The following is a 22986-nucleotide window of genomic DNA, read 5'->3' as shown; positions in this document are numbered from 1 at the left end:
ACAAAGCTTGTATTTACTGCAGTATAATAATAATAATAATACAATAATAATAATAATAATATAATACAATAGTATTGCAATATATCGAGAAAATTATGGGCTTCACTGAAGTACCATCATGGCAGGCACTGGGGTCTTTAGTGTGCCCTCAATTGCCAATGCAACCCATTGGCACCCCACAATTTCATCATCAAGGGGCCTTTAGGTGAAAAGGAACCAACCTTGCTTCTAAAATTCTGCTCTCAGAGATTCACAACAACATTTGACCATATGATCAATGGTTTCCCCTAAATTATTAGCCTTTTTTATGATCATGAATTGAGGTAGTCACGACTTTGGTGGTAATACTTTGATTTAATCATTTGGTGTAATGATAATGGTAGTATATGGATACCTTAAAGGGAATCTGTCACTATTTTTTTGTTACCTTGTCTGAGAGCAGCATAATGTACAGACAGAGACTGTGATTTCAGTGATGCATCACTTACTTAGCTGCTTGCAGTCATTTTGATAAAATCATTATTTTATTTGCTGTAGATCTAGCAGTTATTTGACTGTTGAGCTCTGCGTAACCCCGCCCACATCACTGATTGCCAACTTTCTACCCATATACAGGGTAAACAGAAAGTTACCAATCAGTGATGGAGGTGGGGCTATACAGAGTTCATGAATGTGGAGGACTACCAGGCAGCAGGTCTACTAATCCTCTAATGATAATCTCCTGCTGATTAAATAGTGATTTTGTGAAATCTACAGCAAGCAGCCCAGTAAGTGACACACCACTGGAATCAGACTCTCAGATGTGACGCCCAGTCCCAGTGGAAGAGCTCCCGTGTTATTTGTAGGATGAGTGTTTTGGTGGTGATTACCAGTGACAACCTCCTCCGTATCCGAGAAGAATACTGCACCTCGGGTGAAGTCAAAGTACCTTATGGCGCCTGAAGCTGCAGGGGTGCCACAGATGCATTTTGCTTTTAGCAGTTACACAAAAACATATTCCAATATTGTTACTCTCATGCTGTATCTGTTGCATAAGCCGCATAAAAAAAAAAAATCTCACTTACTGCTATACGTAATATTAAACCCACGTCCAGACATAGAATGATCTGCTTGGAATTCCAACCGTAGAATGTGATTATTACTAGTAAGATGAGATGGGACTTCAGCTCCGGTAAACGTTCCTAATATTGGAGAGTCTAAAGAATCACCATCTTTAATAGCCAAGAAATCAAACTGTGACTCCAAGTCAAAATCATTAAACGACAAATGTATCCGGCTTCCTGGATCCGAAATGATGGTCCAGATGCAGTTTAAATTGTTTCCGTAACCTTCTGGGTAGTCAGGAGAAAGGACGGTTCCCATCGGTGCAGTAAAATTTGACAGGCATGGAACTGTAAAAATGAAATACAATAAATTAGCGAGCAGGCAGGTTTTAGCAAGCTCTCCACTTTACTTTTCAAAATTTACATAACATGCAGTTTGTTAGTTTTTGATTGCCTACGTGCCGGTTTAATCCCTGGGCGGTGTCCAAATGAGCATTACAATTGTCAGCTGTAATTGGTTTCTCTCTATGCAAAAACTCTCCATTGAAAATGACTCCGGTTACGCGGGTTACATACAAGACCGATGTAAAATCATTCTCAATGTAACAGAAAACAGGATTATGGGTTTGTTCAAATTAAGAAAAAAAAAACCAAGACTTGGAAATAAAAAAAACCCAAAAACCTTAGCTTAATTATACAAATCTTCATTAACTTGCTGAATGTCTTTACTCAACGCTAAACAACAGATGGTATAAAATTTCTCAGTGTAAAATATTAGGATTAACTGTGTTTACCACGGGGACAACCAACTTATTTTAATTCGAAGGCTGTAACAGAAAGGTACCGCTTAACATAAGCTCTTTAGTTGGCAAAAATGTAGTATTCATATATCTGCATATCTGGCATCGCCATTAAAGTGCTGAAAGCACAAAAACATCATCTCTTTACCTATATTTTATCCATCTATCTGTCTGACTAGATATTTTTTTTCATTTTAGTATACATTTGGATGCTTTGATTGCCTCAATAAATGGTTAAGCACTCTTTAAGCTGCTTTACATGCAGCGACATTGCTAGCAATGATGCTGGTGAAAGCACCTGCCCCCATCGGTTGTGCATCACGGTCAAATGGCTGCCCGTGGCGCACAACATCGCTAACACCCGTCACACATACTTACCTACCTAACGACGTCGCTGTGGCTGGCGAACCGCCTCCTTTCTAAGGGGGCAGTTGGTGTGGAGTCAAAGCGACGTCACACGGCAGCCGGCCAATAGAAGCAGAGGGGCGGAGGTGAGCGGGACGCAACATCCCGCCCACCTCCTTCCTTCCTCATTGCCGGCGGGACGCAGGTAAGCTGTGTTCGTCGTTCCCGGGGTGTCACATGGAGCGACGTGTGCTGCCACGGGAACGATGAACAACCAGCACAGAAGGAGGACCGACATTTTGAAAATGAATGAGGTGTCAACGAGCAACGATAAGGTGAGTATTTTTGCTCGTTCACAGTCGTTCGTAGGTGTCACACGGTACGATATATCGCACCGTGTGACACCGGCAGAAGACACCGCACCAAACTGAAGTAGAGGTTGTCCAAATAAAAAAAAAAACAGCGGAGCAGACAGGAGCTATGAGGCAGGACAGGTGAGCATTTTTTTTTATCTTTACTATGCTTTCTATATGTTTATTTTATTTGAAGGTTTTTGTAGGAGGTTTCAAGCATAATAATGAACATTTGGTTTGCATTGAATATATTTGTTTCCAAGCTGATGAATTTTGGAAAATGTAGTTATAATTAGTGCTTAAAATACTTTCAGACTGCATTTTTCTTCATTTTTTGAGAGGCAGAATTATTTTTTAAAAATGATAGGCTATTTTTGGTGAAAGGACCTTTTAGCAAGTCAAAAGTTGTCTTTTTTTTCTTTTTTTACTGCTGCTCCCAAATATTCCATATTTTATTTTTTTTTATTCACTATTCGATTCTAGAGATATGGGTCTTTCTACTTGGTGCTAACTTTTATGATCCTTACCAATGGGGCGTGGCTAGGCCCGGGGTCAGCACCCGGCAAACCCGGTCAAATGCCGGGCCCCTGGGCTGTCAGGGGTACCCACTCGCAGTGGCAGGGGGTCTGGTGCCAGCGCTGTCACCGGCCTCCCCCCGCCGAGAATCATACTTTCAATTCTATCAGCATCGCAGGTGCTTGTACAATTGAAAGCAATATTGAGAGACGGAGCGGCGTGCTCCCGCTCTCATCATTGTCCCGCTGTGACTGTCGGTGTTCTGACAGCACTGCAGCAGAGTGCAGTGACGTTACCACTGCGCGCCTGCAGTGAGGTCAGAGCAGGACTGCAGTGGACGCACTAAGAAGACTGGAGCAGCGGGGGAATGAGGAAAAGTGAGTATGTATGTAATCATGGTGGCCTGACGATCATGGGGGCTGTATACTACATGAAGGTGCCTAAGGCTATCTGGGCCTGCACTGTGCTATATGGCGGCTATATACTACATGAGGGTGCCTAATGCTATCTGGCTCTGCACTGGGCTATATGGTGGCTGTAAGCTACATGAGGGTGCCTAAAGCTATCTGGGTCTGCATTGTACTATATACAGGCTGTATACTACATGAAGGTGCCTAATGCTATCTGGGTCTGCAATATGCTCTATGGCGCTGTATACTACATGAGGGTGCCTAATGCTATCTGGGTCTGCACTGTGCTATATACAGGCTGTATACTACATGAGGTGCCTAATGCTATCTGGGTCTGCACTGTTCTATATGGCAGCTGTATACTACATGAGGGTGCCTAATGCTATCTGGGTCTGAATTGTGCTATATGGGGCTGTATACTACATGAGAATGCCTAATGCTATTTGGGTCTGCACTGTCCTATATGCGGGCTGTATACTACATGAAGGTGCCTAATGCTATCTGAGTCTGCACTGTGCTATATGGCAGCTGTATACTACATGAAGGTGCCTAATGCTATCTGGGTCTGCACTGTGCTATATGCGGGCTGTATACTACATGAAGGTGCCTAATGCTATCTGGGTCTGCATTGTGCTATATGGGGGATGCTTAATGTTATATGGGGATTGCATAGTGCCATTTGTTGATTGCATAGTGCCATAGCGGGGCTGCATAGTGCCATATAGACGCTGCATAGTGCCATATGGGGGCTGCATAATACTACATGGGGGCTACATAATACTATGTGGAGGACTATGGGGGCTTCATAACACTATATGGAGGAATATGGGGGCTGCATACTACTATACCCCCAGAATTGTATGTCACTTCAACCCCGGTGCTGTAAACCCCCTCAGAGCTGTATGTCCCCCCACCCCAGTGCTGTATACCTCCCCGAGTTGTATACCCCCAGAGATGCATGTCACCCCTCCACCCCAGAGCCACTGCCCCCTCTAGAGCTGTATGCCCCCCATTGCTGTATACCCCTTTCCTCAGTAATATATATGCCCCACAGTAATGTGTATGTCCCCAGCCTCTCTTGTGATGTATATACAGCAGTGTCAGTGTTCTCTATCTGGATCATGTCTGTTAGTGATGGCCACCAATCAGCATGGCACAGACACATGCCTAGGAGGAGCTGGATGGAGACAAGGCTGTTGCCGGCTTCCCAATATTAGAACTATCTCTGTGTCTGTGTGTGCATGTATGATGTATATATCTATGTATGTCAATGAATATCACTGCGTATAGATTTATGTCTATTTATATGTGTTTTTGTGAATTTCTCTTTACATATATATGTGTACGTATGTCTGTATAAGTATGTATCTGTGCATGTCTATGTGTGGATGGGGCTCACTGAGACTCTTTCGCCCAGAGCCCACAAAAACCTGTGAGCCGGCCCTGTGCGTGGCTCACAGGATCCTTTGAAGCATGTCTGTTGGCCGCTCTGCATAATTATAATGCTAGTAACATCCTCATAGAAAAGACCATAAAAAGACACCCTAAATAAACAGGCCAATATCTGTGGAACTGAAAAGCTGCTTAAAGAAAAAACAAAAACGGAATACTCTTTGCAGAAGCCAGGATAATATAATGTCATATTGCTAAAACAGTATATTTGTGGTTCATAGTTTAAAACATTTGCTATGGATCCAAATCTGTTGTATCTCCACTTCTGAGTAGAGTTGAGCGCGGTTCGTGGTTCGTGGTTCTCCAGTTCTAGGCTCGAGTGATTTTGGGGCATGTTCTAGATCGAACTAGAACTCGAGCTTTTTGCAAAAGCTCGATAGTTCTAGAAACGTTCAAGAACGGTTCTAGCAGCCAAAAAACAGCTAAATCATAGCTTGGTTTCTGCTGTAATAGTGTAAGTCACTCTGTGAATCAAACTATTATCACATTTCAGTGTATAGTGTGCGTGAACAGCGCCTTCAGATCACTGCTGTTTCTATAATGGCGATCGCCATTTTTTTTTTTTTTTTCTTGTCTTCCTTCCCTAAGCGCGCGCGTCTTGTGGGGCGGGCCAACATGTCAGCCAATCCCAGACACACACACAGCTAAGTGGACTTTGAGCCAGAGAATCAACGGCATGTGTGATAGGATCTGCATGTCACATGTCCCTGCATTATAAAACCGGACATTTTCTTCACGATCGCCATTATCTGCCTTCTGCGTCTTTGGTGTCAGACATCAGTGTCGCAGCTCCGTCATCCTGAGTCCTATAGCCGATACAGCTGTATGCGCTGCATACACAGCGTTAGACAGCATAGGGAGAGCACTTTATAGCAGTCCTTTTAAGGGCTCAAACCGGCAGGGTCAGAGTTAAGGTGACAGGTCCTGAAAACAGCGCCAGCGTCTGTGCAGCCAAGGTCAGGGATTTCCTCCCTGCATTTCACCATTAGGAGGGAATAGAAAGGCAGGCTTCCATTCCTCTACCCAGAGCACCACAATCCTGGCACTGTACCCTCCTGTCCTCTGCACACTCCAACTCATAACTAAGCCATTATACTAGCAAACACTCAGTGTACCTAGTGGCATCCTATCTGTGGCTATTGGACTTTGCTATAGTCCCACTAGTGCCAAGACATTTGCAGAGCACGTCTGCCTGCATTGCACACTACAACTAATTATAACTAAGCCATTATACTAGCAAACACTCAGTGTACCTAGTGACATCCTAAACGTGTCTATTGGACTTTGCTATAGTCCCACTAGTGCAAAGACATTTGCAGAGCACGTCTGCCTGCATTGCACACTCCAACTAATTATAACGAAGCCATTATACTAGCAAACACTCAGTGTACCTAGTGGCATCCTATACGTGTCTATTGGACTTTGCTATAGTCCCACTAGTGCCAAGACATTTGCAGAGCGCATCTGCCTGCATTGCACACTCCAACTAATTATAACGAAGCCATTATACTAGCAAACACTCAGTGTACCTAGTGGCATCCTATACGTGGCTATTGGACTTTGCTATAGTCCCACTAGTGCCAAGACATTTGCAGAGCGCATCTGCCTGCGTTGCACACTCCAACTAATTATAACTAAGCCATTATACTAGCAAACACTCAGTGTACCTAATGGCATCCTATACGTGGCTATTGGACTTTGCTATAGTCCCACTAGTGCCAAGACATTTGCAGAGCGCATCTGCCTGCGTTGCACACTCCAACTAATTATAACTAAGCCATTATACTAGCAAACACTCAGTGTACCTAGTGGCATCCTATACGTGGCTATTGGACTTTGCTATAGTCCCACTAGTGCCAAGACATTTGCAGCACGTCTGCCTGCGTTGCACACTCCAACTAATTATAACTAAGCCATTATACTAGCAAACACTCAGTGTACCTAGTGGCATCCTATACGTGGCTATTGGACTTTGCTATAGTCCCACTAGTGCCAAGACATTTGCAGCACGTCTGCCTGCGTTGCACACTCCAACTAATTATAACTAAGCCATTATACTAGCAAACACTCAGTGTACCTAGTGGCATCATATACGTGGCTATTGGACTTTGCTATAGTCCCACTAGTGCCAAGACATTTGCAGCACGTCTGCCTGCGTTGCACACTCCAACTAATTATAACTAAGCCATTATACTAGCAAACACTCAGTGTACCTAGTGGCATCCTATACGTGGCTATTGGACTTTGCTATAGTCCCACTAGTGCCAAGACATTTGCAGAGCGCATCTGCCTGTGTTGCACACTCCAACTAATTATAACTAAGCCATTATACTAGCAAACACTCAGTGTACCTAGTGGCATCCTATACGTGGCTATTGGACTTTGCTATAGTCCCACTAGTGCCAAGACATTTGCAGCACGTCTGCCTGCGTTGCACACTCCAACTAATTATAACTAAGCCATTATACTAGCAAACACTCAGTGTACCTAGTGGCATCCTATACGTGGCTATTGGACTTTGCTATAGTCCCACTAGTGCCAAGACATTTGCAGAGCGCATCTGCCTGCGTTGCACACTCCAACTAATTATAACTAAGTTGCATTGTCAGGGATATTTATTCTTTATTATTCTGCTGTTAATAAAGCTAGACCACCACTGCAATCTTCACCACCTCTCAATTTTTACTACCACATTTTCAGTCCACAATCTTGTCGCAATCAACATGAGTGGCAAAATGACAGATGCTGGTGGAAAGGGGAAGAGGCGTGGTGGAAAAGGCAAAAAAGGTTTTGTCCGTGGGGAAGGTGGCAAAGCTCCATTATCATCTGCTGAAGATAGACCATCTACCAGCAAAAGTAAGATGTCTACTACTTACCGTGGACAATCCGATGTGCTCCCTTTTTTACGGACACGAACAACAGGAAGAAAGGTAGATGATGGGCAAAAAAGGAAAATGCTTGAATGGATCTCAAGTGGTCCAACAAGTGCCCTCTCAGCCACTTCAAGTACCGCATCCAAAAAACACCAGTCCTCTGAGTTGTCATCCCAATCACACTTGATTTCTCCCAGCTCTGAAGTCTCCATCAGCCCTGCACAGTATGGTGGAACTGAGATGGCTGAGTCTGCAGAGCTGTTCAGTCACACTATAGCCTGGGAATCAGAGGTCTGCTCCCAAGCTACAGTGAGTACAGAACAGGAAATGGTCTGCAGTGATGCCCAGAACCTTTGTGACTCTGATTCAGGCCGTGAGGACCAAGTTTCTGAGCATAATGTTGACCCTTTGTCACAAACTGTAACACCTGTGGTTATAGACAATGAGGAACATACTGATGAAGATGAGACGCAGATACCCGATTGGGATGACAACTTAAATATTCGGTCAGGGCAAGAAGAGGCTCGGTCTGAGGGGGAGGGGAGTGCAAACACAACAATTGATGATGACGTTCTAGATCCCACCTACTGTCAACCCCCAGTCAGGCACTCGAGGAGGTCAACAGAGGCGGTGGAGGAGGATGCAACCGACGACGAAGTTACCTTGCGCCTTCCTGGACAGAGTCGGAGCACTGGTAGCACGTCTACAACTGCATCCTCAGCCACCACTCTGCCTATGAGCATTATTCGGGGTGGATCAACAGGTCGCATGGCCTCTAAGCCTTGCCTAGCCTGGTCCTTTTTTGACATCAAAAAAGATCGCCCAAATCATGTGATATGTAACATTTGTCATGATTCTCTTAGTAGAGGTCAAAACCTCAGCAGTTTGACAACTTCTTCCATGAATCGTCACATGAATAAATATCATAAGTCCCGGTGGGAAGCTCACCGTGCTGCAATGCGGCCTAGCGGAGCGAACCATCCACCGCCCGCCCCTTCCAGTGCATCCGCGCGCTCTTCATCTTCTAGGACTGTGGGGACAGCTGTCACACCTGTTTTTCCACGCAAAACTTCCACCACTGTAACCGCAACAGGCAGTTTGCTTGTAAGGTCGTCAGTTGGTTTGGAAGGGGAAACAAGTGAGTGTGTACAGCTCTCTCAGACATCGATAGCACCAACGTTGGATCAAGGCAACATCATGTCTCCGCCTGCACTTTCCTCACAAACCTGCATTTTTCCAGGGACACCCTACTCAACACCGTCTACACACAGCAGCCAGATCTCTGTCCCTCAGATGTGGTCAAATAAAAGGCCACTTCCTCCGACCCATGACAAAGCTAAGAGGTTGACTCTATCCCTCTGTAAGCTGTTGGCTAACGAAATGCTGCCTTTCCGCCTAGTGGACACACAGGATTTTAGAGACCTTATGTCTGTCGCTGTGCCCCAGTACCAGATGCCTAGTCGCCACTACTTCTCTAAGAAAGGTGTGCCCGCGCTACACCAGCATGTCGCACACAACATCACCGCTTCCTTGAGAAACTCTGTGTGTGAACGGGTGCATTTCACCACCGATACTTGGACCAGTAAGCATGGACAGGGACGTTACATGTCGCTGACTGGGCACTGGGTAACTATGGTGATAGATGGTGAAGGGTCTGCTGCACAAGTCTTGCCGTCCCCACGACTTGTGTGTCAATCCTATGTCTGTCCAAGTTCCGCCACAGCTTCTGCATCCTCCACCTCATCTGGGTCCTCCACCTCCGCCCCAAGCCTGCCTGGTCAGGCCACCAGCGTTCTCACTGCGCAGAAGGAATCACGCACCCCTCATTACTATGCTGGCAGCAGAGCGCAACGGCATCAGGCGGTCTTTAGCTTGACATGTCTTGGGAATAAGAGTCACACAGCTGAGGAGTTGTGGTCAGCTCTGCAGTCCGAGTTTAATAAATGGTTGTCTCCACTCAACCTGCAGCCTGGTAAGGCCGTGTGCGACAATGCTGCAAACCTGGGTGCGGCACTTCGCCTGGGCAAGGTGACACACGTACCTTGTATGGCTCACGTGTTGAACCTTGTCGTCCAGAAATTTTTAACACACTATCCCGGCCTAGATGGCCTTCTGAACAGGGCACGAAAACTGTCAGCTCACTTCCGCCGTTCAAGCGCCGCAGCAGAGCGACTTGCATCGCTCCAGAAGTCTTTCGGCCTGCCGGTTCATCGCCTGAAATGCGATGTGGCGACACGCTGGAATTCAACTCTCCACATGTTACAGCGACTGTGGCAGCACCGCAGAGCCCTGGTGCAATACGTCATGACGTATAGCCTGGGCCAACAAGATGCAGAGGTGGGGCAGATCACCCTGATGGAGTGGTCTCAGATCAAGGACCTATGCACCCTTCTGCACAGTTGCGACATGGCGACGAATATGTTTAGCTCTGACAATGCCATTATCAGCATGACGATTCCAGTCATTTACATGCTGGAGCACACGCTAAACACTATTCGGAGTCAGGGGGTGGGACAACATGAAGGGGAGGAACTACAGGAGGATTCATATGCGCAAGGGACAACAACATCACCAAGGTCCAGACGTTCATCATCACCAACGCAGCAGGCATGGGACCATGGGGGACAGGGATCGACAAGGGCGCATAGTAGCAGGCGAAATGTTGAGCAAGGTGCAGGAGAACATGAAGAAATGGAGGACGAACTGTCCATGGACATGGAAGACTCAGCGGATGAGGGAGACCTTGGTCAAATTTCAGTTGAAAGAGGTTGGGGGGAGATGTCAGAGGAAGAAAGAACGGGTAGCACCTCTATGCCACAAACACAGCAAGGACTTGGTCCGCATGGCTGCGCAAGACACATGAGTGCCTTTTTGTTGCACTACCTCCAACATGACAGTCGTATTGTCAAAATTAGAAGTGATGATGACTACTGGATTGCCACACTATTAGATCCCCGGTACAAGTCCAAATTTTGTGACATAATTCCAGCCATAGAAAGGGACGCACGTATGTAGGAGTATCAGCAGAAGCTGTTACTCGATCTTAGCTCGGCTTTTCCACCAAACAACCGTGCAGGTGCAGGGAGGGAATCTCCCAGTTGTAACTTGACAAACATGGGACGGTCTCGTCATCTTCAACAGTCTACCCGTACCAGTAGGACCGTATCTGGTGCCGGTAACAGCAATTTTATGGAATCTTTTCATAATTTTTTTAGACCCTCTTTTGCAAGGCCACCAGAGACAACAAGTCTGGCACATAGTCAACGGCTGGAGAGGATGATACAGCAGTATCTCCAAATGAACATCGATGCCATGACTGTGCAACTGGAGCCTTGCTCCTTTTGGGCTTCAAACCTAGAAAAATGGCCAGAGCTCGCAACTTACGCCTTGGAGATTTTGTCGTGTCCAGCTGCCAGCGTTGTCTCTGAACGTGTATTCAGTGCTGCTGGGTGTGTGCTGACAGATAAGCGCACGCGTCTGTCCAGTGACAATGTGGACAGACTGACGTTCATCAAAATGAACAAGTCATGGATCCAGAAGGAATTTACTACCCCTGTGTCATCCTGGGGAGAGTAAATGCTTGTTGATTTGGAATGTGCTTGATGCAAATCAAAACATCCTGTTTGCAACTAGGGCACAAGTGCTGCCACTGATAAGGTGTCTGTGTGGGGCCCAATTTTTGGAAAAAAGGGAGACTCCGCTTGGAGTAACCCTTGCTTACATTGTTTTTAAAAGAAGCCAAGATGAACAAGTCATGGGTCAGCAAAGACTTTATCTACCTACCCCGGTGTCATCCTGGGGACGGATAAGAATGGCGTATTTTGGAATGTGCTTGATGCAAATCTAGCTGTGAAGTGTACAACTAGGGCACAAGTGCTGCCACTGAATGGGTGGGTGTGTGTGGGGCCCAATTTTTGGAAAAAAAAGGGAGACTCCGCTTGGAGTAACCCTTGCTTGCTGTGTTTTTAAAAGAAGCCAAGATGAACAGAGCTGGGATCAGGAAAGACTTTGCTACCTACCCCGGTGTCATCCTGGGGACGGATAAGAATGGCGTATTTTGGAATGTGCTTGATGCAAATGTAGCTGTGAAGTGTACAACTAGGGCACAAGTGCTGCCACTGAATGGGTGGGTGTGTGGGGCCCAATTTTTGGAAAAAAAGGGAGACTCCGCTTGGAGTAACCCTTGCTTGCTGTGTTTTTAAAAGAAGCCAAGATGAACAGAGCTGGGATCAGGAAAGACTTTGCTACCTACCCCGGTGTCATCCTGGGGACGGATAAGAATGGCGTATTTTGGAATGTGCTTGATGCAAATGTAGCTGTGAAGTGTACAACTAGGGCACAAGTGCTGCCACTGAATGGGTGGGTGTGTGTGGGGCACAATTTTTGGAAAAAAAGGGAGACTCCGCTTGGAGTAACCCTTGCTTACATTGTTTTTAAAAGAAGCCAAGATGAACAAGTCATGGGTCAGCAAAGACTTTATCTACCTACCCCGGTGTCATCCTGGGGACGGATAAGAATGGCGTATTTTTGAATATGCTTGATGCAAATGTAGCTGTGAAGTGTACAACTAGGGCACAAGTGCTGCCACTGAATGGGTGGGTGTGTGGGGCCCAATTTTTGGAAAAAAAAGGGAGACTCCGCTTGGAGTAACCCTTGCTTGCTGTGTTTTTAAAAGAAGCCAAGATGAACAGAGCTGGGATCAGGAAAGACTTTGCTACCTACCCCGGTGTCATGCTGGGGACGGTTAATTATGGCGTATTTTGGAATGTGCTTGATGCAAATCTAGCTGTGAAGTGTACAACTAGGGCTCAAGTGCTGCCACTGAATGGGTGGGTGTGTGTGGGGCCCAATTTTTGGAAAAAAAGGGAGACTCCGCTTGGAGTAACCCTTGCTTACATTGTTTTTAAAAGAAGCCAAGATGAACAAGTCATGGGTCAGCAAAGACTTTATCTACCTACCCCGGTGTCATCCTGGGGACGGATAAGAATGGCGTATTTTTGAATGTGCTTGATGCAAATCTAGCTGTGAAGTGTACAACTAGGGCACAAGTGCTGACACTGAATGGGTGGGTGTGTGTGGGGCCCAATTTTTGGAAAAAAAGGGAGACTCCGCTTGGAGTAACCCTTGCTTGCTGTGTTTTTAAAAGAAGCCAAGATGAACAGAGCTGGGATCAGGAAAGACTTTGCTACCTACCCCGGTGTCATCCTGGGGACGGATAAGAATGGCGTATTTTTGAATGTGCTTGCTGCAAATCTAGCTGTGAATTGTGCAACTGGGGCCCAACTGCTGCCACTGAATGGGTGGGTGGGTGTGGGGCCCAATTTTTGGAAAAAAAGGGAGACTATGCTTGGAGTCACCTTGCGGTGTTTTACATGATTTTAGAATGGCGTGCCATGCCTATATCTGTGTGTCCTCCTCTTTTTCCTTGTCCAGCTGTTTTGTTTTCGCATGAGTATATGTCCTTGTCACTTTCCAATGTGTTTGAGTTGTTTGTCACCTTTTGGACACCTTTGAGGGTGTTTTCTAGGTGTTTTACTGTGTTTGTGATTGCCTGCCATTGTTTCCTATTGGCTCGAGTTCGGTTCGTCGAACGTTCGACGAGCCGAACTCGAACGGGAGGTCCGTTCGGCGAACCGACCTCGAGCCGAACCGGGACCGGTTCGCTCATCTCTACTTCTGAGTAACACTGCAAAATTTAGTAATGCAAAAGGATTAATAATAATAACTGTTGTGTTAAAAAAGAATATATATATATATATATATGCCGTATTTTTTGTATTATATGATGCACTTTTCCTCCCAAAATTTTTGCAGGAAAATGAGGCGTGCATCTTATAATCCATTTGCACCTTACCATGAGGTTGTGGAGAGGGGTACCTGGGGTCTGCAGGGTGCTGTGCTGGGGCCTTGGGTGCTGTGCTGTAAGGGCATCCTGAAGATGTCGATGGTGTGGGCCTCAAATAATGGCACCCGTAGGCGGCGCATGCAGAGATGGAGCTCTCGGCTTGAGATCTCATCTGTGCATGCGCCGACACAGTGCCCCACAGTTTCTGGAAGTTGCCTACTGCACAGCATCTGGAACACCCACTGCCCGCACTGGCCTGCATCCTGTGACCCGCTCCACCACCGCTGCCACCACCAGTAAGAGACCACCGGATTACAAGATGGACCCCTTTTTTCATCTTTTTTTTCTCTAAATTTGGGGTGCGTCTTATAATCTGGTGCGTCTTATAAACCGAAAAATATGGTTTGTGTGTGTGTGTGTATATATATATATATATATATATATATATATATGAATATCTTGAAGACAGCATACTTACAGATACATATTGGTATATTGGCAGACCATTGATTATTTTCTTTGCAGGATATTGATTTTTGTCCAATTAATTCAAATCCGAACTGACATTCAAATCTTAAGACATCTCCATTGGAAAAGCCATCTCCTTCCCGAATACCATATAATGGTGTCCCAGGGTCACCGCAACTTTCCTTTTCAATTTCTATAAAAATAAGAAAAAGAAAAAAAAAACAATTGATCACACAGGATGTTGTTTATTATCCTATAAAATAAATCAAAAACTTCAGTAGAGATCTTGTAATAACCAAAAGAACAAAATGTATACGTCATGTACCACAATCCAGTCTGACAGTTATACGGTAGTTAAAGTTTCTGAATAGGAAGTGTCACCAATAAATGTCTTATTATTCATGTAAACTTATTAAGTTAAACATTTTAAGTAAGATTTTTAGATTTTTAAGTAAGATTTTGCATGTCACTATCTGTATAAAACCAAAAACAAATTTTGCCGCTACTTCTTAGCCCATTTAGCCTCTTAAAAGGCTGATACTTTCTATTTTGTAGAGATTATTTTGGGTTCTCATCACAGGCAGGATTGCAATAAAATATACAGGGTGGTCCAAAAGTAGGTGGACAGAAAATAATAACATGGTGTAAAGTGAAACTGACTCAGTTGCCCTTAGCAACCAATCAGATTCCAGCTTTCATTTTCCAAAGAGTGTGAAAAATGAAAAGTGGAATCTGATTGGTTGCTAAAAGCAACTGAGTCAGTTTCACTTTACACCATGTTTGATAAATCTCCCCCTTCATAACCCTATTACACATACTGTCCACCTACTTTTGGATCACCCTGTATATTTGTTACAAGTGACAAACAAGCAAGTTGTGATAAGTTTACATAACAGTTCATATCAGTCAAACTAGACAATTGATTCTAAACCAATCAGATTTTTAAAATTAGCTCAAAACTAAAGCGGGCTTTACACACAGCGACATCGCTAGCGATGTCGCTGGTGAAAGCACCCGTCGGTTGTGCATCACGGGCAAATCACTGCCCGTGGCGCAGAACATCGCTAGGACCTGGCACACATTCTTACCTGCCTAGCGACGTTGCTGTGGCCAGCGAACCGCCTCCTTTCTAAGGGGGCGGTTCGTTCGGCGTCACAGCGACGTCACGAAGCGGCCGCCCAATAGAAGCGGAGGGGTGGAGATGAGTGGGCCGAACATCCCGCCCACCTCCTTCCTTCCTCATTGCGGGCGGCCGCAGGTACGGTGATGTTCCTCACTCCTGCGGCGTCACACATAGCGATGTGTGCTGCCGCTGGAACTACGAACAACCTGCATCCTGCAACAGCAACGATAATCGGGAAAGGAACGACGTGTCAACAATCAATGATTAAGTAAGTAATTTTGATCATTAACGGTCATTCCTGCATTTCACACGCAACAACGTCGCTAACGAGGCCAGATGTGGGTCACGAGTTCCGTGACCCCAACGACATCTCGTTAGCAATGTCGTTGCGTGTAAAGCCTGCTTTAGAGTTTTTAGCTGATCCAACTTTTTGAGAATACATATTTGTGGCCAGCCTGCCGCTATTTTAGAACATTTCAATAAGCCAGGGGTTAAAAAAAAATAATAAAATATTGTTCTCATCCAGCCTTTCACCCATTTCTGCCCATGCTCCACTAGCTTTTTAATTTCCCAGCTCCGATGAGATACCACTCATTGTTTTTGACAATTGCTAAACCTAATGCTATATTTCTTTATTCTCCTAATTTTTATTCACATTATTACTCTGATTAAATATATTTATAACCACAATATATTTATATTTATGTTTTTATTACCATATTTCATAGAGAGAGTTTTTTCTATTTTTAAGCTCCAGTTCTGGTAAATTACATGGATAGTTTTCCTATATTTTTATTTTTAAAGTCTAATTCTGGTGTTGTAATCTGGTACTCTCGAGTGGCACAGTGCCGACTTGTGCTAACACTCTAATACCAGTAGACAAAGGTTCAAAGTCTTCAGTTTCCCACTCAACTTTTTCTATTATTTTTTCTTCCTTTTTTCTTTTCTTTAAGGCATATCTTCTTATGTATAAATTATTAATAAAAAGTTATGCTTTTAAGTATTACGAATATTTGACCAGGATTGCCAGTAACCCTTTGAACCTTGGTCTAATGTCATGTGTTCACTTGAGGCTCTTTTTTGAATATTTGTTCTATTTAAACCAGTTCACTGCCAATATTTTGTAAGTTGTTGCATTTCCTGATAAAAAAGTGGGGTTTCACTTAGAAACGCATTGAATAAAGCTCCCTTATCTACTATCCAACGATTTGGACCTTCTTTTCATCTACAGCAGCACAGCTTTATCCACGTTTTCTCCTGGTTACTACATTCTGTTTCAGCCTATGGGCCTGCGGATCTTGTGGCCGCTCTATTTTTACAATTACCACTGGTTGTTCTGGGTGACAAAACCTCACAAGGTGAGCACATAACCAACCAAAATTCTCTTTTAAATTTGGATAAGACCCTAATGCATTTATTTGTCCACAGCATTTCAGTGGTTAAACCTAGAAATATGTTCTGATTTTATAATCTCAGAACATGTGTCACAGCCTAACTTTTGTTGGATTTGCCACCAAAGAAGCAGACTGGTGCAAAAGTGGGACCCTTTGGAAGCTAGTAGAGGACTGATGGAGAATTATGGCTTCTGAACATGGAAAGGGCAAGGTGAATATGTGAATATGATATTTTATTGTAATTTAGCTAATTTGAAGCCCATTCTTTTGTTATTCTTTGGGTCAGAAAATCTCAAAGCATACTAGATGGCTTTCTTAACAGATAAGGAGAAATAAAAAAAACTATCAAAGTCCATGGATTCAGATTGGAGTACTGGTTACCTGAATAAGCAGTATTAGATGAAGCTCAGAGGAATATTGATTATTGAAGAGTCCCAACTGTGTTTGCTGCATCGTAGTCACCTTATTCATTCAACAACTACCCTTCTCTGTACTGATTCCCCAAACAATGCTGTCTAATTATGGATCTCTTCCTTTTGAAGGAGTTTAAGCTTGACTGATCCTGTCTTGGCAACTTCAGACTCTATTCACATTATAGAGTTTGGCAGGCAACCTGATGCTTCTTAATTGCTCAGCCAGAGTCGGGCATCAACTGTTTTTGCTCTCTGGTCTTCAGTTTAGCAGAAGTTAATTCCTGCTGGCTGATGAATGGTTGCTGGTGTCACAGGTTGCAGATGTCCTATCACAGACGCCTCCACCATTTAAAAGATGGTGGAACCTAGCCTCAGATGCCGAAGATAGCCCTAGCTTTGCACCAGTGTTATTGGTCTTTGTGCATGGTGACCAGTTGTTGGTGAATGGTTGTATGCTATTTGGTGAGCTGTAGAAATATCCTTCATGTTTGTTTATTTCCTCCTTGTACTTCATTTTTCCCTAACCACGTATTGTCTTTTCCCATCGTGTGCTTGCACTGAGCTTGAACTTTAGTTTTCCCCTTTCTATTGGTATTTATGGGATTCTTTACTCCTGTCCCAGACCTCCCCAGGGGGTGGGGCAGAGAGGGTGTTAAACCAGGGATGCTCAGGAGTTAGGGCCATGCTGGAGGTCCAGATATGGCTACTATCAAGCCTACCTCTGGAATAAGGGACTGTTTAGGGTCTCTGGCTTGAGGGCCAGTCTAGGTGCCGTTACTCCTGGTTACCATGTCATACCCACAACAGATACAATCTACTTTGATACTTTTTTCCCCCATGGACGATGTAATAACATCTCTATACATAGCTGGGTCTCTTCAGTAAGAGCTTGTATCCCAGAACCAAGTTATTAAAAAAAAATCCTATTTTTTTCCCATATGGAATATTATTTTATGGATATACTATGCACCTTAATGCAATTCATTTACTGTAAGGTTATAAACTATTTTTATGTAAATTGCACTTTTTATAGCCACATTTAGATTTTGTAGTTTCCAAACAATTAAAAGTTAGAAAAGTATCAAAAAAAGAGATTTTAAACTGTCAAATCTTACAGATGTTCTATTCAAAATTGATAACCTGCTTGGCCTCTTATTCCTGAAAGCAGCCAGTAGTAGGCTCCCAAGTGCAGTAACATTGGGTTGTTATGAATGGGAATTGCCTTTTTATTTGTTGTATATTATCCCCACGAGTCACCTAATATGCGATTCATTCTGAGTGCAAGCAATGTAATAAAACACAATTAGCTCGAAGAGTTATAAAACTAAATCAACAGTCTAAGCAAGTATTCTTTTACTGCGTGCGCCATATGTCTAGTAGGTTACTTACATAAGTGACACATTTTTGCTGAGGCTTAAAGAATAAATGCAGGAGGATGGCGTTAATGTGCTGCTCGGTGGGAGAGATGACCCAAAGGTCCGTAATAAAAACTAATAGAATCAACAGGTGAGATGATAATTGTAGGGAAGCAATAACAGGTGAGTGCATAACGTGAGTGAGGAATAATGCAAGGACTCATTAATTAATTCAGGGTCACAGGTTTTGTTTTAGAAAATATATTATTTCCACAAAAATGCATAGAATGGGCAATACAATTAGAGGTTTTTTTTAATTATTTTAAAGCTGAGTTTGTAATATGCAAAAATATTGTAATGAAGATAATTATCAGAATTTCCATACTTCTTGTATAAAAGTGATTCTAAACTGTACTGTTAAAACTTCATCGATCTGTTCGCCATATTTCCTTTATGGATCCACTGACTGATTTCTTCCCATACGATAAAAACGGTTGGATTATCCTGGTCAGACTTTGATCCGTGTCTGATCAAAGTGCCATCAGTTTTTCTTGTACATGGAGAGATAAAACGTTTATCCACCTTCTCCATTCTATTAGTCGTAAAAATCGCACCGAACTCGGATACATCCAAGCACAGTCTGATTTTTTTCATGGACTCATAAACTTGCATTTCCAACTTGAATCTGACCCCACAGATTAAAATTGGACGTCTTCAATTTTTCCTGTTGACCACTCTTTCAGACAGGTGCACAGCCCCATAGGATATCATAGGTACTAGTACTCTGTGCAAACCATGGATAGCACTCTTACAAGAAATTAAGGTTGTAAACATGAGCCCTAAAGGTGAGCAGTCAGTACTATTTGTACTTAGCATCTACCAGCCTAAAGGAAAGGAGTGCAGGAGTTGGAGTCTGAACAATGCACTTATGACAAGTTCACATGTATGTACCGTAGTTTCCAGATTGTAAGATGCACCTTTTCCCCCAAAACGGGGGGTAAAATAGGAGTAAAGGGTATGTTACACGCTGCGATATCGTTACCGATATAGCTAGCGTGCGTACCCGCCCCCATCGGTTGTGCGACATGGGCAATCACCTGCGACGTCGCTCTGGCCGGCAAACCGCCTCCTTTCTAAGGGAGCAGTTTGTGCGGCATCACAGCGACGTCACACAGCAGCCGTCCAATAAAAGCGGAGGGAGGAGCGGAGATGAGCGGGACGTAACATCCCGCCCACCTCCTTCCTTCCGCATTGCCGGTGGATGGAGGTAAGGAGATGTTTGTCGTTCCTGCTGTGTCACACGTAGCGATGTGTGCTGCCACAGGAATGACGAACAACATCGTACCTGCAGCAGCAACAACATTATGAAAAGGAGCGACGTGTCAACGATCATCGATTTTGAACGATTTTGTGATCGTTGATCGTCGCTCTTTGGTGTCACACGCTGCGATGTCGCTAATAGTGCTGGATGTGCGTCACTAACGACGTGACCATGACGATATATCGTTAGCGATGTCACAGCATGTAAAAGCACCCTTTAGTCTTACAAAATGGATATTGCTTACCGGGGCGGTGGTGGTGGAGTGGGGTCATAGGAGACATCCATAATTTGTCTCCTTTGTATATCTCTGAACTAATCTGTAGATAGCTTCCAATACATTATTTCTATTTCTCCCTGTGAGGACTCATCGTTACTGAGAACAATTTGGTCACTTGTGGGGGAGGTGAACTATTCTTAATTATGGCAAAAGTACTATCCGTTGTTCAAGGTACAGTTAGGTCCAGAAATATTTGGACAGTGACACAAGTTTTGTTATTTTAGCTGTTTACAAAAACATGTTCAGAGATACAATTATATATATAATATGGACTGAAAGTGCACACTCCCAGCTGCAATATGAGAGTTTTCACATCCAAATCGGAGAAAGGGTTTAGGAATCATAGCTCTGCAATGCATAGCCTCCTCATTTTCAAGGGACCAAAAGTAATTGGACAAGGGACTCTAAGGGCTGCAATTAACTCTGAAGGCGTCTCCCTCGTTAACCTGTAATCAATGAAGTAGTTAAAAGGTCTGGGGTTGATTACAGGTGTGTGGTTTTGCATTTGGAAGCTGTTGCTGTGACCAGACAACATGCGGTCTAAGGAACTCTCAATTGAGGTGAAGCAGAACATCCTGAGGCTGAAAAAAAAGAAAAAATCCATCAGAGAGATAGCAGACATGCTTGGAGTAGCAAAATCAACAGTCGGGTACATTTTGAGAAAAAAGGAATTGACTGGTGAGCTTGGGAACTCAAAAAGGCCTGGGCGTCCACGGATAACAACAGTGGTGGATGATCGCCGCATACTTTCTTTGGTGAAGAAGAACCCGTTCACAACATCAACTGAAGTCCAGAACACTCTCAGTGAAGTAGGTGTATCTGTCTCTAAGTCAACAGTAAAGAGAAGACTCCATGAAAGTAGATACAAAGGGTTCACATCTAGATGCAAACCATTCATCAATTCTAAAAATAGACAGGCCAGAGTTAAATTTGCTGAAAAACACCTCATGAAGCCAGCTCAGTTCTGGAAAAGTATTCTATGGACAGATGAGACAAAGATCAACCTGTACCAGAATGATGGGAAGAAAAAAGTTTGGAGAAGAAAGGGAACGGCACATGATCCAAGGCACACCACATCCTCTGTAAAACATGGTGGAGGCAACGTGATGACATGGGCATGCATGGCTTTCAATGGCACTGGGTCACTTGTGTTTATTGATGACATAACAGCAGACAAGAGTAGCCGGATGAATTCTGAAGTGTACCGGGATATACTTTCAGCCCAGATTCAGCCAAATGCCGCAAAGTTGATCGGACGGCGCTTCATAGTACAGATGGACAATGACCCCAAGCATACAGCCAAAGCCACCCAGGAGTTCATGAGTGCAAAAAAGTGGAACATTCTGTAATGGCCAAGTCAATCACCAGATCTTAACCCAATTGAGCATGCATTTCACTTGCTCAAATCCAGACTTAAGACAGAAAGACCAACAAACAAGCAAGACCTGAAGGCTGCGGCTGTAAAGGCCTGGCAAAGCATTAAAAAGGAGGAAACCCAGTGTTTGGTGATGTCCATGGGTTCCAGACTTAAGGCAGTGATTGCCTCCAAAGGATTCGCAACAAAATATTGAGAATAAAAATATTTTGTTTGGGTTTGGTTTATTTGTCCAATTACTTTTGACCTCCTAAAATGTGGAGTGTTTGTAAAGAAATGTGTACAATTCCTACAATTTCTATCAGATATTTTTGTTCAAACCTTCAAATTAAACGTTACAATCTGCACTTGAATTCTGTTATAGAGGTTTCATTTCAAATCCAATGTGGTGGCATGCAGAGCCCAACTCGCGAAAATTGTGTCACTGTCCAAATATTTCTGGACCTAACTGTACATGAGCCATAGTTGGATGTGAGACTGTCCCATGCGCCTTTTATATGCTAATTTGTGGAATGCCTTATGATTACCTATTTCATCAACCCCTTATAGTGTATTAGTCTGCATCATTTGGAGGACAATTGACCTAGTGAACAATGAGGGAACAGCCATGGTTATCTCCCTTCAATCCTGTGGGCACAATGCTTCCAGCTGGTATATTACAGGACTTCTCCAGTGCCCAACACTGAGCCCACCAAATCATTTGGAGAACCAGATTTGGACAATCCGGTCCCCTGGCCACATACCTCGCTATGCTTGGTCAGCTTCCATAGCTTACTGCTACCAACGTTTAGTGGGTGCCCATTAGAGATGAGCAAACCGGTCCCGGTTCGGCTCGAGGTCGGTTCGTCGAACGGAGCTCCCGTTCAAGTTCGGTTTGTCGAACGTTTGACGAACCGAACTCGAACTGCATAGGAAACAATGGCAGGCATTCACAAACACATAAAAACACCTAGAAAACACCCTCAAAGGTGTCCAAAAGGTGACAAACAACTCACAACACAACACAAACACATGGGAAAATGACAAGGACATATACTCATGCGAAAACAAAACAGCTGGACAAGGAAAAAGAAGAGGACACACAGATATAGGCATGGCACGCCCTTCTAAAATCATGTAAAACACCGCAAGGTGACTCCAAGCGGAGTCTCCCTTTTTTCCAAAAATTGTGCCAAACACACACCCACTCATTCAGTGGCAGCACTTGTGCCCTAGTTGTACACTTCACAGCTAGATTTGCATCAAGCACATTCAAAAATACGCTATTCTTAACCGTCCCCAGGATGACACCGGGGTAGGTAGCAAAGTTTTTCCTGATCCCAGCTCTGTTCATCTTGGATCATTTTAAAAAAACACAGCAATCAAGGGTTACTCCAAGCGGAGTCTCACTTTTTTTCCAAAAATTGGGCCCCACACACACCCACCCATTCAGTGGCAGCAGTTGTGCCCCAGTTGTACACTTCACAGCTAGATTTGCATCAAGCACATTCAAAAATACGCTATTCTTAACCGTCCCCAGGATGACACCGGGGTAGGTAGCAAAGTGTTTCCTGATCCCAGCTCTGTTCATCTTGGATCATTTTTAAAAAACACAGCAATCAAGGGTTACTCCAAGCGGAGTCT

At 44.1% G+C, this 22986-nt stretch overlaps 1 protein-coding gene across 7 annotated transcripts in view; it reads right to left on the bottom strand.

Annotated features, from left to right (window-relative positions):
- Positions 1-22986, bottom strand: part of CSMD3 (CUB and Sushi multiple domains 3) — a 2007504-nt gene that overhangs the window by 944025 nt on the left and 1040493 nt on the right. For all 7 annotated transcript variants that reach the window (XM_075352941.1, XM_075352934.1, XM_075352935.1 and 4 more), the window contains 2 exons: positions 14116-14298; positions 1065-1391 (listed from right to left, as the gene is read on the bottom strand). In XM_075352941.1, coding sequence (XP_075209056.1) covers positions 1065-1391; positions 14116-14298 — 510 coding nt within the window. The remainder of the gene's footprint in view (positions 1-1064; positions 1392-14115; positions 14299-22986) is intronic.

The sequence above is a fragment of the Anomaloglossus baeobatrachus genome, chromosome 6 (genome assembly GCF_048569485.1).
Source record: "Anomaloglossus baeobatrachus isolate aAnoBae1 chromosome 6, aAnoBae1.hap1, whole genome shotgun sequence".
Taxonomy (NCBI): domain Eukaryota; kingdom Metazoa; phylum Chordata; class Amphibia; order Anura; family Aromobatidae; genus Anomaloglossus; species Anomaloglossus baeobatrachus.
This window is presented reverse-complemented; position numbering and strand designations above follow the sequence as displayed.